The sequence below is a fragment of the Limanda limanda genome, chromosome 3 (assembly GCF_963576545.1).
Source record: "Limanda limanda chromosome 3, fLimLim1.1, whole genome shotgun sequence".
In the NCBI taxonomy this organism is placed as follows: Eukaryota; Metazoa; Chordata; class Actinopteri; order Pleuronectiformes; family Pleuronectidae; genus Limanda; species Limanda limanda.
The window spans coordinates 12,220,105-12,236,401 of record NC_083638.1 but is presented as its reverse complement, the minus strand read 5'-3'; the positions used below and the strand labels follow the sequence as shown (position 1 = coordinate 12,236,401).

The 16,297-nt window shown below is 41.7% G+C and overlaps 1 protein-coding gene across 1 annotated transcript in view; it reads right to left on the bottom strand.

Moving 5' to 3' along the window:
- LOC132998891 (thrombospondin type-1 domain-containing protein 4-like) overlaps window positions 1–15,778 on the bottom strand; it is a 51,298-nt gene extending 35,520 nt beyond the window's left edge. Inside the window, exons 1-6 of the mRNA XM_061068635.1 lie at window positions 15,750–15,778; window positions 15,510–15,579; window positions 13,996–14,312; window positions 12,328–12,748; window positions 11,068–11,170; window positions 5,898–6,034 (exon numbers count right to left, since the gene is read on the bottom strand). Coding sequence (XP_060924618.1) covers window positions 5,898–6,034; window positions 11,068–11,170; window positions 12,328–12,748; window positions 13,996–14,312; window positions 15,510–15,579; window positions 15,750–15,778 — 1,077 coding nt within the window. The remainder of the gene's footprint in view (window positions 1–5,897; window positions 6,035–11,067; window positions 11,171–12,327; window positions 12,749–13,995; window positions 14,313–15,509; window positions 15,580–15,749) is intronic.
- Between the last annotated feature and the right edge of the window lie 519 nt (window positions 15,779–16,297).

The following is a 16,297-nucleotide window of genomic DNA, read 5'->3' as shown; positions in this document are numbered from 1 at the left end:
CAAGTCTCTGTCAGAGGCAAATATGATGGTGGCCCAGTGTCAGATTCAGAATTATGAGATGGAGGCCGCCTGCAGAGGCACCAGGAGCCAAAGGTCATGACAGTGTTTCCTTTAATCAACAGCAATGTGTCGCCACAGCGATCACATGGCCTCTATGGTTTGGTTTCTATGGAAAGTTAAAATAACAGCATATTTAAGTCACATTTCTCTCTAACACAAAGGTACAGTCAAAATGTTTATATTTCTAAATGGAAAAATCTGTTAACTGCCTGAGAAAAAACGCAAAGGGACTAAAACAAAAGCCAAAAATTCAACTTAAGTTTAATCACAAATAAAAGGTGACTTGTGAGCTGCTGAAGGATGTGATTGAGGTGAAGCTCAGGACTCTGTCTGACTTCTGACTTGACAACTCTATCATTGTCCGACAGGGGCAGAAGTTAAAAATAAACAATGCAATAGAACACACCAGAGCAGCCAGACACACAGCAACAGTCTGGTTCTGCAGTACACTACTGTGGTAAAACAAGGATCTACATTTTTTGTGGGATTTAATGACACTGACACTCAAGCTTTAAAACTCAAAATGTTCAGTATCATATTGGGTATAGATTTGCATAAAGTGCATATAATATAGCCTTTTTTCAGAAATGAACTTGGGAAAACATATGGACAACTGGGTCTGGACCTTCGATGAAGAATGAAGCAGGAGTCAGACGCATTCACAACAGCAGGAGAATATGACGAGTGTTCAGGTTATGGGTGGTGTCTGCGTAGAGCAAGCAGGAGGCAGGACATGGTGTATTACAGGGGTTCTCAACCTCAAGGCCCACCTCGTCATACATGTTGTGGTCCAGGGTCCATTAACATATATATATCCCTAATTGTTTTGGGCTAATTGATTCTAGTTTTTGATGTAACTTAATTGTATTAAATATCTACAACAAAGCCTAGCTGTTCACACCGGACACACATTTCTCTGCAACGGTCATCCCGCAATTCTGCTTTCTCCACTGGTTGTTTTATGCTCCGTTCAATGTACGGGTTCGGAGGTAAATGATGATGGTTTGAAAGCGTCAAACCGCACTTCACACGCTGGGCTCTGGGCTCTCCATCGTCAGCTCCGTTAACAAAACCATATTAAATGATACAGGGTTGTACCTACATACAAGTTTTAAGTTTTTTGGTGGATTAGCAGCATTACTGTAGTTGTTTTTTCCGCTTAAGGAACTTTTCCATCACTCAGTCTACAGTCTAGCGGTTAGCATTAGCTCACCTGTCACTGGGCGTCTAAAACTGACGACGTATGCGGCCATCGAGGCCCACTAGTATCACAAATGGGCCGGGGTCCAATGGTTGAGAAAGTCTGGTGTATAAAATCCTCTGAAGAAATCACAGCACTGCGCAACAAAGAGCCTGCTTATTTAAATAATGAGCAGGATAAATACGTATATGTGGCAGTGGTGCATGCCACGGGGCTCTCACGGACACAGCCAGAGACGTCGTGATTAACTTTTAACATATTTATTCCACCACACACGTGATCAAACATACAAACTCAAAGTGACAATCTTCAGTCCGGCTCCTCTCAGGTCTCTATTCTCTGAGGCGCCCTGAGGCAGCGAAGTTGCTGCCTTTTTAAAGTGGGAGGACCAATCAGCTAACAGCTCTCACCTGCGCTGATTGATCCTCCGTGGTGCAGGTGAGGGTTCTCTCCCAGCCCCCTCACCTCCACAGTATACAAACAACTAGTCAACTCAAAATTATCCTTAAGAGACATATACCCAATGACAAATAGCTCTTCCTTTGGCAAAGGCATCTATGTGTTTTGGGCTTCTAGGAAAAATGTTGAGTATCTGTGTGAGGACAGGCTGTGACCTGCGGGATGCTTCTATTGCATAATTAGTTTGAAATAATTGTTTGCTTTGATCTGATCTGAATCAGATGCATTTCTCCTATTGGCACAGCTCCAGGTTGGAGTATATCAGTAACAGCGCTCTGTGCCTTAGGGACAGTTCACCAGTTCACAGCAGCTGTGTGTGAGACAACTACTCAACCATGTAGTGCACAAGTCTTTTATTTCAAATGGAATACTAGACCAATGCTTAGTTTATTGTGTTTATTGGGGGTTATTTTTTTAACATAACCCCCATATTAGTTTTAGGGGGAAAAAAATACATATAGTAAATGTATCTCAGACAGACTCAAAGAAAGGTGAACTTTTAAGATCCAGAGCAGAATATGGTGGTGTTGCACCAAAATGACAAAAACACAATCCCTCTTAAAGTGATAGTTGACAGAAAAAGGAAAATTCACCCATTATCTACTCACTACTATGACACTGGAGGGGTTGGTGAAGTGTTTGAGTTCACAAAACACTTGGAGTTTTAAGGGTAAGGAGCTTTTAAGTGTTTTGTGGAATCAAACACCTCCATTGACATAGAAGTGAGTATATGATGATTGAATTTTCAGAGCAAACTATCCGTTTAATGACCTGTCAATTTTGCCATCCACGCTCTGCCACCCCACCATCACCTTTGAGAGAGGGTGCTGCACGTGCAGAGAGCAAATGTGCGCGTGCAGGTGAGCATCCTATATCAAATTCTACTAACTAATTCTGCAGTTTATTTTTAAAGGTTGAAACCGAGTGGCATCTAAAAGACCCAGAAGACTCACTCCCCCTCTCTCTCCTACACAAACAAACTGACCAGAAGTCAGAGTCAGATTAACCATCAACAGCACTGGGAAAAATGTGTGGGTGGCCGGTGGACTACAGTCATCCATAAAGATTTTACCGTCTTTGGTAGGAAGGCAGGGTTCACCCTAAACTCAGTGGATACCACTAATGCTGTGCACATTCAAGCAACAAGCATGTTGTTTTTTACTATAGGGAGGTCATCCCACACATCCACACTAATCAGCTCTAAAATCATCTTCTCATCTTGAGCAATATCTTACTATATCCCAAGTACTATTTACATTGTTATTTGTGCACACACACACAACACACACACACACACACACACACACACACACACACACACACACACACACACACACACACACATGCACGCACACACACACAAACAAAAACACACACTTGGATTGTGCAGAATCTTGTTGGCCTCTGGGCAGAGCTGGAGGCTGCCAGGACCACATCAAAACTAGTTACTTCCCACATGGATCCTTACTGCTGCTGCTGCAGCCCCAAAAAAACTAAAGCCTGAAGGTTATTCGATTACAGCTGTTAGATAAGTGTGTACAGCTGAATGATGTAACAACATGTCAGATTGTAATGACATTCACAAAGGGGTTTAAAATGAAATCAAACCTGTTCATATAAAATATATTCCAGACAAATTGCATCAGTCTCGCTGTCAGTTACTCATCTGAGAGGGTGTAACTGTGGTGCAGATGTGTGCTTTGGTTTCCAATCAGCTATTAAATGATATTACAAGATTCAATAATAGGATGTCAGTTGTCATCTGTATTTTAGACTGTAGAGTACACGGTCATGCTAATGGCTCAATGATATTTCTAAAGCAATTCTTTGAGATCAATGCTTCCATCAGCATGCAAAAATGTGTTACTTACTAAAGACAGAGTGCAGCTGAGGGTGAGAGAAATATAACTCTTACAGTCATGTTTATAAATCAAAACATTGGACAAATTGGTATTTTAAACTGCTGGTGGCACTCGAGAAAAGATGATGGCATCACCGAACTCTTAGCAATTATCCAGAGACCTTGGATATCTTGAGCAAATGTCATAGCTTTGCATGGTATTTTTATGGCATCCTATACTTTAGTAAAAACAGAAATGGTGAACCAACATACCAACAATGCCATTCCAAAGACTGTATATAAAGATGGAAATAATTGACAGATAGCAGCGTACATATCCGGGGAAGTGGCGACGCGTCGTCCATCTTTATAAACAGTCTTTGTGTCATCCACAGTCATGACTGGGTATTTTGTATTTAGAAAACATTAAATTCAAAAGCTTTGCTTGTTGTTATAGTATTTTGAAAAGTATCGCGTTAGGTCAGGCACAGTGGACCGAAGATGAGTGAATGACACTTATTCTTCCCTGTGATTCCTTCATGCTCTATGGTTCTTCTGCTGCTGCTAGGGTTAGGTTTAGCTGTGTCTTTACCAGCCTCCCCCCTTTTGGTCTCTTTTTAAATCAAAATACATACAATCACATCTCCTGTGCATTTATGTATATTCCATATGTCATTGTATGTATCTGCTGAGTCTTGTTACTCTGTTACCCTTGGAGGGGAGTGCAGAGTCTGTCGGGTCAACTACCAAACAATCATGTTTAATTTCACTGTTGAGAGCAGCTCTGATTTTAATTAAATTATCCAGATGTTTTTATATTATCTCTTGGCTTGCTTATTGGGTGATCTCCAATTCAAATGGCTGAACCAGCTGAGAAAATCTCAGTGGGGATATAGCTCAGTTTTCTGAAAAGCTGATGATGAGTTTGAAACCTAAAATAATCATCCAGCAAAGTAGAAGGCAGGAAAATAAATTATTCACTTTCTTTGTGTTTAATTCCTTGATTCAGACCCATAAATCATTGTTCAGTTAACATTATTTGTAATCATTCAACCTACCCACGTGGAGGGTCTTGGTGTTGACTGTGTTCACAGTGAGACTCTGATCAAGGCCAAAATGAGAGATCAGAGGGTTTTCTGTTTTGATTAAATCTTTTTGTTGCATAGATTTCTGCTGGATTACAGCGCATGGGAAAGAGATGGGGTTAACACAGCAAGGTCAGCACAAGCAACTGGAAATGACCTCCATTCTTCAACATATTTCTCTGCTGAAAAGAATTTAGTCATGAATCCAGAGGGCTGAATACATTGCCAGCTATAAGCAGACCCACACAGCGACTCATGTCTCTCCAGCTCTGTGCTCACAGGTGTGTTTTCATGGTGTACATTAAATATGGGGTCACAAGTGCAACTATGTGCTACATTGAGATCCCAGATCTGCAGCTTTGGCCCAAGGGGGAAGTGAGAGCTTCACCCTGACCTTCACTTCACTCCTCCATGCTTTTCATGGAGCTGTCCTATGCTGTAGTGCCCTCTGCTGCTCACAACCATCACTGCGTCAGAGTTGCTGCCTGACGTGCAAAACAGTCCCACTACAGAGTTGAACTGTCAGGCTCCTACAAACCTTATATAATGAAGTGACTGTGATTCGTGAGTTAAATGAGACATGAGTCTGGGCTGAGATTAAATCTTCAGACTGGGTTATTGTTAAAGTATGGGTTGGATTTGGTTGGGTTACTTGATTATAAGACATAGATATACATACAGTATATCAGATAGCATATACCAGAAAAATGACTCATTGTCAAATATGATTCATATGATAAGATTGCACCATGGAATATCCAAATTATGTGTTTACTAAAATAACCTGCTCATTCACAATGCACATTTGGGTGAAAGCAGTAATCCACTAATGAGTTTGACAGTTAAGTCTCCATTCATCATCCATGTCTTTATATTATTTGTACTTTGTTTGGAAGACATTGAAATGTGAAGGTTGCAGAGCTGCGACAACATGACAACTGTTAAAAACAGAAGCCTGAGAAAGCTAAACAGACTTTTTCTGCAAAACACATGCCTGCTTTATTTTCAGGTATACGTCTTTACAAGCACCATGGAAGGAAGTAACATGAGAGGTTGCTGGATCAAATCTCAACGTGAAAAAAAGTTGATACCCTAAAGAGTCTTTGGTACCAGCAATGAAGCTAAGCAAAGCCCGAAAACGTATTACAGAGCTAAAAAATCCCACATATACAGTGTAAACTCAATTATGGGACTATGTAGCATGACAACAAAACTCTTCCCTGGATTCTTTATGAAATTATAAAAGACCTACCTTACACTTTGCCGCCACACACAGAGAGGTATCATTCTGTCCACATGGCGTCCCATCGACCACCCTGTCCGACTGCCGCACGTAGAACCTGAACCCGATGGCCCGACAGTTCAGTTCACAGTGTTGATCCCCTTGAACTGAGAGGAGATTGTTGATATTGATTTAGGTATCCAGAGACGATTTGACACCATATTAGTTTCACAGCACACAGTGACAAAACATAGAGGGCAACAAAACTGCAAAAAAGACTAACAAAAATATGATGAACAACAGAAACTTATAACTGCAATGGAACTCAGTAGATTGCATTCCTCCGCATTTGCATTTGTAGATCAATTCCACCAAAGTTCATAGAACAAACTCTTGTGAGGCTCAGGTTTGCAATTTTGAAGATGGGATATTATTGATACAATATTAATGAGGCCAGATTTAAACTAGGATCTGCTCCAGACTGCACACATAAATATCAGTCCCCTCAAGGAATTATTATTCTCTGAGAATTCAATTAAAATGTTGAAAAATATATCATGTTACTCTGTTAGCGTTTCTTTATTGTTCAACCTTCTGGTCTCCTTGATGCATCAAGTCTACATTAAATTATTGTCCATAAGCTGCTGTCTGAGTTCTCCTTTCAGCTTCCAGAAAATTTCCATAACAGCTACCATCGTACTAATGTAAATAGTTGGCCCGTCTGCTTAAGTCCGACCCTCACGCTGTATTCTGTTAGATTCAAATTATGAGTTTAATTTCAGTCAGTCACAGATCTAAAACAACATCAGAGAAGATTGAAAAGTAACAAAATGACTGGTTGATTTGTGACTTGACCTAAATTTTCATTTTAAACAGTTTAGGTATATTGTGTGCTAGATGGCCTGAAGGAGTTAACATTTTGAAAATAATTTTGAAATCCCTTATATAGTAACATAATGTCCCATTAAAAAGCAATAAATGTTTTAATTTGTTTGGAACTACATTCCCTGTTTTATTTGATGACACAAAAAACAGCAGTGAAAGGATCCCGATCCCTGCTCTTTCCGGTATGTTCAGGTGCTTAATCAATTAGATATTTTCTCAAACCTGAAAAGCCAAATATTTCTAAGACAGATACACAAGAGTATGTTCAAACACTCTTCAAGATGGGTATCACATGATCCAGGCTCATATATCTACCTGGGGTTATTTCATCTTTACATCTGCATTAGCTGTCAGTCAATACTGCGGCACAAAGACTAGATCTCAAAATACACATCTGTGTGACAGGATATTAATTTGGAAACTTTTATTTCCATTAGGGTTCACTGAGAAATGAGATTTCATGAGGTGTTTTGACTGTTGCCTGGATACGTGGAGTGAGTGGGGTCAGAGAGTTTGTGTGAATGAACATTTATCTTTGAGGCTACAGACAGGTGAAATACTGAAGGTCTGACATCACAGCACACCTTCGTTAGTATGGCTCATAGGTCAGGGAGCTGATGCTACACATTTAAAACTAATACATTTTTTATTGTGTTGAGTAATTTTGGTTTTGTCTATATTTTGACCTTTTAAACTTTAGACTGTATATAACAACATGTCTCCACTTTTTCCCACTATATAGAAATTAAGCCCAAAAATATCCCAAATACAGATGCCCCTCCCCCCCACCCATCTTGTGCATCTGGAGCCAGAGTCTGTGCAGTAGCAATCAGGGGAATGGAGCCATGGTAGTGAGGTCATGCTGATCCACTAACTGATCAAATCAAACTTACACGGAAAATCAACACTTTCATCTGTGTTATAAGAACTACCTTAAATGACAGAACCCATCTTTAAGAAAAGTTTATTTCACGTGTACTTCATTTTGACTTGGTCCTTGTCCCACCCACGAAAATGGAGAAAGCAGGGTTTATTGACCTATATCACAGCCAACCACCAGGAGGCGATTAAGATGCTTTGGCTTCACTTTTTGGTGACTGACATATCATCAATCTTTATAAACAGTCTATGTTTCAGACCTTTTGTGTCTTAGCAATACTAGTTTGGTTGTGTTTGGTCTGTTTTTATTGCTAATTACTAGCGTTAGCATGCTAATGTACATATTTAGGCAAAAAACCTGGAGTAAGTGACACCTGTTGGGGGCCTAACAGGAACAAAGGCCCCAGAACTGAGGCCTTGTGTGACATTCCGATCCATGTAACAGTATTCTGGAAGGAAAAGTTTGAGCTTCCCCAAACTACAGTGACCCCTGCTGTGTCTCTAGCCGCGCCTCAGATTTGATCTCTGACCCCCCTATTGGCCTGAGACCTTTAGCCCCGCCGGAGGGGGGGAGCCAGTTCACAGAAACTATTTAACTTCCCACTCATCTCAAATCTTTCTTTCCAGTTCCAGATACAGTAGAACTACCATCTCAGCTTAGTTCTTAGTGTAGAGGACACAAAGGAAACACATCTTGCAGCTGTTTGACCTTTCTTAAGTTTTACTTCTAAAACTTTATCTTTTTGTAGTTCACTTTAGTCTAAAGCTACCCTTTTCTAATCCAGTTTAAGCTTAACTTATTCTTTTTTAGTACATCGTAAGCTTATTTTTCCTTATTTTTCCTTAAAGCTTTTAATTTGAACAAGCTTCTTTTTAAGTTGCTTTTATTTTGAAGAGAGCGCGGCAGAGAATCCCCTCACTCGCTGGCCGAGCTCAGAGACATTTCCCCCGCCATCTACGGACCATCCGGACACGGGTGTCCCTTCCTGCAGACGGGCACAGACTTTGCCAAGGAGAACGAAAAGCATCCTCTCCGTTTCGGCCCAGCGTCATCCCGCCGCCGCCGCCGCGGTTCCGTGATCATCTTCCTGAGGCCAGGAAATCATCCACTTCCTCCTTCCGGGATTCGCGCTTCCACGGTCGTGCACGAAACCCCGCGAAGCAACACGAAGTAAGAGACATATGTCTGGGCATAGTTTAGTTTTATACTTAGTGTGTCTTATTTGAGTGTAACTTGATAGAAAGACCGCCGTGTCGATCTTATTGTGAAAAGCGCGCGGTGACGACCCGGCGCTTCCGGTTTGACTCGGCTCCCTTCAGGTCGGCCTCACTGAGTCGTGAATCTGTTAAAAAGACACCTCTCACGTAACTGGTTTGCCGGTTTCACTGTGAGATCGCCTCTGACGGCGTTTTTAAGATCATCTCCGATCTGTGTTACTACTTGCTCTCTCTCTCTCTCTCTCTCTCTCTCTCTCTCTCTCTCTCTCTCTCTCTCTCTCTCTGTTGTTCGCTCACATCCGCCGACATACACATCCTCACACACACACACAGTCACCTTATACATAGTCATTCTGATATCTAGGGCCCCTGAACGCACCTTGACGCCGTTCGGCTCTAAGGCTAAACAAAGTCAAAGAACCCCATTTCTCCTCTCTCAGCCTTGTCTCACGAGTGTTTAAGTCAGCCATCTTTGACCATCTTGGCTCTAAGCCCTCGACGCCATTCGGCTAAAGCTAAGCTAAGATAAAGAACCCCTTTGTTCTCACTCGGCCTTTGTCTCCCGTGGGTTCAAGTCGGCCATCTTTGATCAGTCTTATTCTAAGCCACATGGTCCGGCGGCCATCGACTGTAATACACATCGAGGCCTGCCTCCATTCAGGACTCTAAACCTCTTAGGCGACTCCGCCATCTTGAGTTGTAGTTCTGGCTTAGTACTTCACCAATTCTGTAGTCAACCACCAGGGTTAAGCCGGCCCTCTTAAGACTCGTGAGTCATCGACCCCCCTTCTTCCTCTCTCTCTCCCACACACAGACACACACACACACACACACTCACACACACACTCACACACACACATACACATACAAACACAGCGTTATCAGAAGTATTGCAGTGTGATATATTGTGATGAATGTGATGTGGCTGTATTGTGTATAGCGGATTGTGTTAAGTGAAGAATCATTTTGAACAACATTGACTTTTATAGCTTCTTTTTAATAAATCCTCTTTTATACTTAAAGTATTTGGATCTTGTGATTATTTGTGCATGACATTGTGAACACAGTTGGATAACTATAGCCAGTGCTCGAACTCAAGCCTTCACTGTTAATTATATAATCCTTAATATCCAATATTGAGATTATCAATTTAACTTTATCAGATGAGACTGATATTTATAGACTAAGTTGCTGGTCCCTGTTTACCAGGGTGGTGCCCTCTTCGAGTATTAATATAGATAGTATTATTCTTAAATTGATAATTTTATTGTTTTGACTAATTATTTCATTATTCTTGGTTGATAACCTTAACATTGTTAATTGACAGCTTGTACTTTCTAATTGATAATTACTTGTTTTTCATTAATAGTTTGTTATTCATTGATTGATTATTGTTAAGTTTTCCATTGAGTATTTAATTATTCTTAATTGATAAACTTTATTATTCTCAAATTAGTGATTTAATAATTCTTAATTGTTAAACTTTCTTAATTACTCATTAATAGTTTTATTGTTATTTGATTACTGATCATCTTCAATTAATAATCTAATTATTTTTAGATAAATAATCTTTATTGTTTCAATAATCATATTCCATGATTATTGATAATTAGCCAACAACGAGTCACCCTTCTATTGCACAACACACCTTTCCCCTATGAATCTGAATCTCTGTGCTTAGGAGACTTGACACCCTAGGAGCAGTATGGAGGCATTTTATGTTTTATGTTTATTTTATTTTTTTAACGTTTGAAGACAAGGTCACCAGTTACTACAATTCAATTTGGATTTGGCTGCAGCACTGTTTACCCCTGAAACTCCTAAAGTGTTTTGCGGACTCAAACACTTCACCCACCCCTCCAATGGTATAGTGGTGAGTAGATAATGAGTGATTTTTCATTTTTGGGTGAAATATGCCTTTAAGCACTGTTCTGCCTAGGTAGCCTCATAGCACCACCTGACTGTGACTTGTATCCTTGTTTGATGTAACACTATCCATTGTAAATATTTTTTTTAATTCAAGTAGATTTTTTTATTACAACTCATTTGTTAAAATCCAGATCACTGTTAGTTGTTTCCAGCACAAGACCTAAACAGCATGTTGAAGGACTAAAATTGAGTCTTTGCAAATGTGAAAATATTCTCACATACACATATATTGTATATGTACACACGCTGTGGACACATGCAGTACATAAATATGTTTAATAAAACCTACCCTCGTTGAAGGGTTCCCACTCGTACAGTCTGCCCATGAAAGGTTGGTTGTTGTAAGAAGAACACTGAACAGCCCTGATGTTTCTGCTGGATGGAGGACAGGCCTAAGGACCAGACACACAAACACATACATACATTTATTTTCCATGAAGATTCAGTGCTGCAGGAAGCTCACATTTCTCATTGTCATGCTCTGCAGCCTCTGATTGACTGCTGGAGTCAACCTGCCCTGTTTTAACTGTTTTAACCTTCCACTTGTGGCTCATTCGTTCTTGCCAAAAAGTAGTTAGATTCCAGTATTTATGAAGGCTCGCCAGTGAAACCTAACCTCCCTCGTGTCTCTTCATATCTCCTTTGTCTAAACAAGCCGCTGGCTTGCTTTACTTTGCTTAAATATCTGTGTCATGGCACACCATAGAAAATATACAGAACCAGCCTCTGTTGAGATGTATTTTGATGCAAAGGATTGATTTAATGTAATAACAGCTTTAAATTCAAGTAAATATTTAGATCCAGAACGATGTAGAGAATCTCAGGTATTTGCCAGCTCCAGTTTGTTTTATTGTAATGGCAACGTTTATGTTTTTATGTTTGGATAAAATTAGAGCTGTATATGTTTATCTGGCATGGACCAGTAGAGTATAGAAAAAATACGAATCACCAGACTTACTTTAACTCTTATGGTTAGAGTTAAAGGGTCAGTGTAAAATAATTTGGTGACAACTGTTGGTAAATTTGCATGTTGCAGTTGAATACCCCCCACCTCACCCTCCCCTTTCAAACATGAAAGATGTCATAAAAACTCAAAACATGTGTTTAGTTTGTCCAATTTGGGCTACTGTCAAAAACATGGCGGCTTCCGTAGAGAGGACCCGCTCCCGATGTAAATATAAAGTATTTAAATATAAAGGGCCCATTCGAGGGTAAAGAAAACAACAATTTGTACAATTTATATGAAACACACTGGTGAAAATATCACCACTTAAAATGCTTAATAGTGTACACACTTTTTCTAACACTTCTTACTCTTCCTTATAATGTACAAAGGTTATAGTAGCACTTCAAATGTCCTTCATCAGAGTTTAAGCAATAAAACTAAAGCACTAATATGTCAAAATCTGCATGTGCTGTTTTTCACCAATGAAAAGTGATAGAGACATTTCAGTATTGAGTGTAATCAATGATGTGCTTAGACGTTATAAAATCCTTTAAATGCCTCTCACTAGCAGACCTACACAGATGATATGAAATTATTGCGTACATTACTGTTACAGATCCTGTAGCGAGCGTGCTCCCCCGTACAGAGAGAAGTAGGTAAAGGGTTATAGGGTCTTGCGTGGTGCTGCTGGGGCCCAGAGGTCTGGCTGCCTGGTTGTAGCTGCTGATCCTCAGACTGGTGGACTGATCCCGGCTGGTAGAGGGGGGCCCAGACTTGGTTATTGGGCTGCTGTGCCCTTGGTTGAACGTAGGGTATGCTGTAGCGGTGGAGGTTGTTAGAAGGGTCCAGGTTGTTTGACCTGTGGCCACCTTGGCCTACGGCTGTGGGGTGGTGGGCAGCTGCCGAGCGTCTCTGTCTGCGGGAGCCAGCCGTCCCCGATCCCTGGCCTGTGTCCGTCTGCAGCGGAGCAACATACGGAGCTCTCCCAAAGCCATACCTCCCTGGGACGATGTGACCGAGCCTCCTGAAAATACAAACAAGACAAACAACTAAACCAGGGACAGTATACCAATAATCACTTCCATACCTGGAGCAACATAAGACCCAGCTGAAAATAACTAAAGTGAATCCACTTACCTATCATCTGTCTCACTTTGGAAATGATTGCCTTCTAACTCTATAAGACCCAACTACAGCCTGTACTTCAGGGGCCATGCAGTATATTTGGCTAGTTGCTTCCTCTGTTGGGGTGTTTCAGCTAAATGTCCTCATTGACTAAGAAAACTGTCAAGCAGCTTTACCCAAACAAGAACTTTTGGGGAGCACCAGACTCCCAGTACCAGAAATCATGAGAGCTTTTGTTATTATTTGGCTCCTTAGATTCCAACTAAATAAAAAATCCATTACTCAGCTGTCAGTGCTGTTTGTTTAAAGGAAAGCACAACAGGAAGGAGGTCACAAAGCTGCCAAGCACAAGCGGAGCCTTTGACTCCGGCCATAAAAGACTAGCTTTCCACTGGAGGGAAGTCAGATGACCCACAGTGACGGCTCCACAGAGTCACTTTTAGACCAGGCTACTCAGCATGCATCATGGCCCTACAGGGTCTTTAAGGACTTGCATATCCAAGCAAAGACATGAGCTGCAATATACCAGAGAAACTACAGACGGTAGTCAAGGTAATCAAGGTATGTAGGACAGTAGGAAGGTAATCAAGCTTAATGTTTTTGCTGTCCGATTTGATGAATGTTTCAGATAAATCATACATTGGCTGTAGGCTACACTCTGGATTTCTGGCAATCACAGGGGAGCTGGTGTGGTGCCAGGGACCAACGAATCCATGCCACCTAACAGCCCCAACAAGGAATGTCGGTGTAATCAGAATATTATGAATGAAGGTGAACCTGGAACCTTTTTCTTCTCAGTTGGTAGAAAGAGGATGAGCGAGAGCAGCGTACAGAGAAGCAGCAGATCTTTTCATTCAAATGGTGATGGCCAAATGGTTCCACGCTTCACTTCGTGTTTACACCGTCATAAAATCAGGAAACATTTTGGATAATCATCATTAAGTTTAAAACCAATAACCATCAGACCTGTCTTGTTCCTGCTAAATTCTACTTGTCTGTACATCACCTCTCTTACAAATTACATCATTTAGATAGACTATTTCATTTCAAAGCATTCAGTGATCCTTGTGCCCTGTATAAAGGCACCTGCCTGCTTTAATCGATTCAATGATTACAACACAGATTTGTCAGAACCATGAGTGATACCTTCGTCCACCTGGTCGAGTCTCCTTCCTCAGCTCACCACGACGACTGCTGTTGACAGGCCTACCCGTGTCACTGTGCACAGAGAGTGTCGGCTGCGTGGATGAGATGACGTGGCCCGGCTGCTGAGGATGACTTCCAGATCTTCTTGACGAATGTTGGGTTGGAGTGTAAGCAGGCAGGCAGGGCCTGCTTTGCTCCTGTACCCCTTTTCCACAGCTCCGGGAGCAGGTAGACCAGGACCCCCAGGCACCCCAGGAGCCCTGAATTTCTCCATGTTCTGCCTTGAACTCCTGTTGGCGCTCTGCCCTTTGATGAACCTGTAAAGAGACAGAAATAACCACAATTACTCACACCACAAGTGCAAAGAAACAGGATAGCACTACAAGATGTGGATGCCAAGGATTGATGAAAAGCCTCCATCAACGGTACTTTAATCTCTGCCAGATAATGGCCTTGTATAAAAGTACAAGTCAGTGACCTAATCTCATCATCATGACTATCGTGCTCCTCTGCCTCCTACCACTGTTCGTGAAACAGACCTCTGTTCATGGTTATAAAACCGTGATTTGGCTGATTAGTGGGTTTCTGTTAGTGGCCTATCCCCCATTGGCTACCTGCACTTTTCACTGTTGATTCTATCCCCTGTGCAGCCCTGCCAGGGACGTATTAGCAGTGATCACTGAGCTCTCTGTTTGAGGAACCTGCCAGCAGGAGTCCTGTGCCAAGGAAGCTTTGTCCGTGGAGCCGCGTGGAAATCCTGCTCTTTAAGGGCCACTTTGTCTCCATTCACAGCAACCTCTTTGGGCAAACACATGGCCATCGTAAAAAGTTCAGCTGGCTTTGACTTTTAGCGGATGGAAAGAGAATACAGGAGCAGTAGGGAGAGCTGGCAGGAAGCTCTTCGACTGTCAATCAGCCTGTGCAGCTATTCAGAGAGACCTCAGACCTCCCTCCACCTCCCCTTTCCCTGTCTCAGCCTTTGTAACTCTACGCCACTGTCACTCCCGTGTCAGCCACAGGTCACACAGCTGGACTCCCGATGGAAACACATGGGGCTGACTCGCACCAAGACCCCTACACCCTGACATGATAGTTGATCTGTCAGTCATCTTCATACACTTGTTGGCTCCGTGCAGCTCCTGTGGCCCCAGAGATCAAGAGGTGGTCCGCCGACATCAGCCCTCTGGTTCTCGCTGCGATCAACACAACATTTCACTCTGCAGTTGCTATTTCACAGATTAGCACCGGGGTCAGGTTTCCCCTGGGAAAAAAGAATGTGTTTTGAAAGCCTATATCTTGAGGTGGCATTTTGCTACGTTAACAAGATGCAGTCATGATTGAAGACGAGCTTTCCACTCGCCTGTGCCAACCACGCGCGATTAGGCTGATAAAAGAGTTCCTGGAAATATTTGTATAAGTACTCTATTACGAGAGTGAGAGTAAAAAACAGATCACACATGTTTAAACAGGGTTTTTTTGCCAGTGGCACCACCTGCTACACAACGGTTGCTCACCTTCCTGTGGTCTGTTGTCTGCTGGCAGTCCATGAGTTCTGAGCAAAGCAACAGCAGCAGCACAGAAAGTCTACAGACAAAACACAGAGGTAGTTGGACTCAAATGGCCTCAATGGTTTCAGAAATTTAAATGGTGCGAAGAGAATGAGCCAATCACACAAAAAATAAGATCCAGCCATCCATCCACATTTAAATACAAATGAATGAATAAAGAAATAAAAACAATCTGACCGATGTTACCTGTTAATCCAGATACAGGCTCCCTGCATAGCTCTCCTGGAGTCTGAGGACACTGAGGTGTAAAGACAGAAGATTACATTAGCGCACACCTGAGTGGTACCTGGCATTTTCAACACAATGGTTGTCTGTGTGGCAAGAGGCACAAGAGGGTGAAGACCAACTTTAACTTTAACCTCTGTCCATCTACAGTTGATTCCCACAGTTTTATCTCTCTGGATTATTAACAGTAAAAAGTACTAAAACATGAAAATGACATTACTGTGCCTGTAGTTGTGACTGTACTAATCAGGGGTTCTCAAAGTGGGGTCCGGGGACCCCCAAGAATCCTTGAGGGGTTCCAGGGGTTCCACTTCAAAAATGAAAAAAAAATGCTATATATTTAACTTAATTAACTTTAATTTCATCCATTAGCAACACGCTGGTGGAATGTATGATTATTTTAGTAATTAATTTCCTACACGTCCGGTAATAAAACATTTAAATCCATAATTCTGGTCAAATGGGGTCTGTGGCAGTTCAAGTCAAACTTTTGACACTTTTCTCATTTG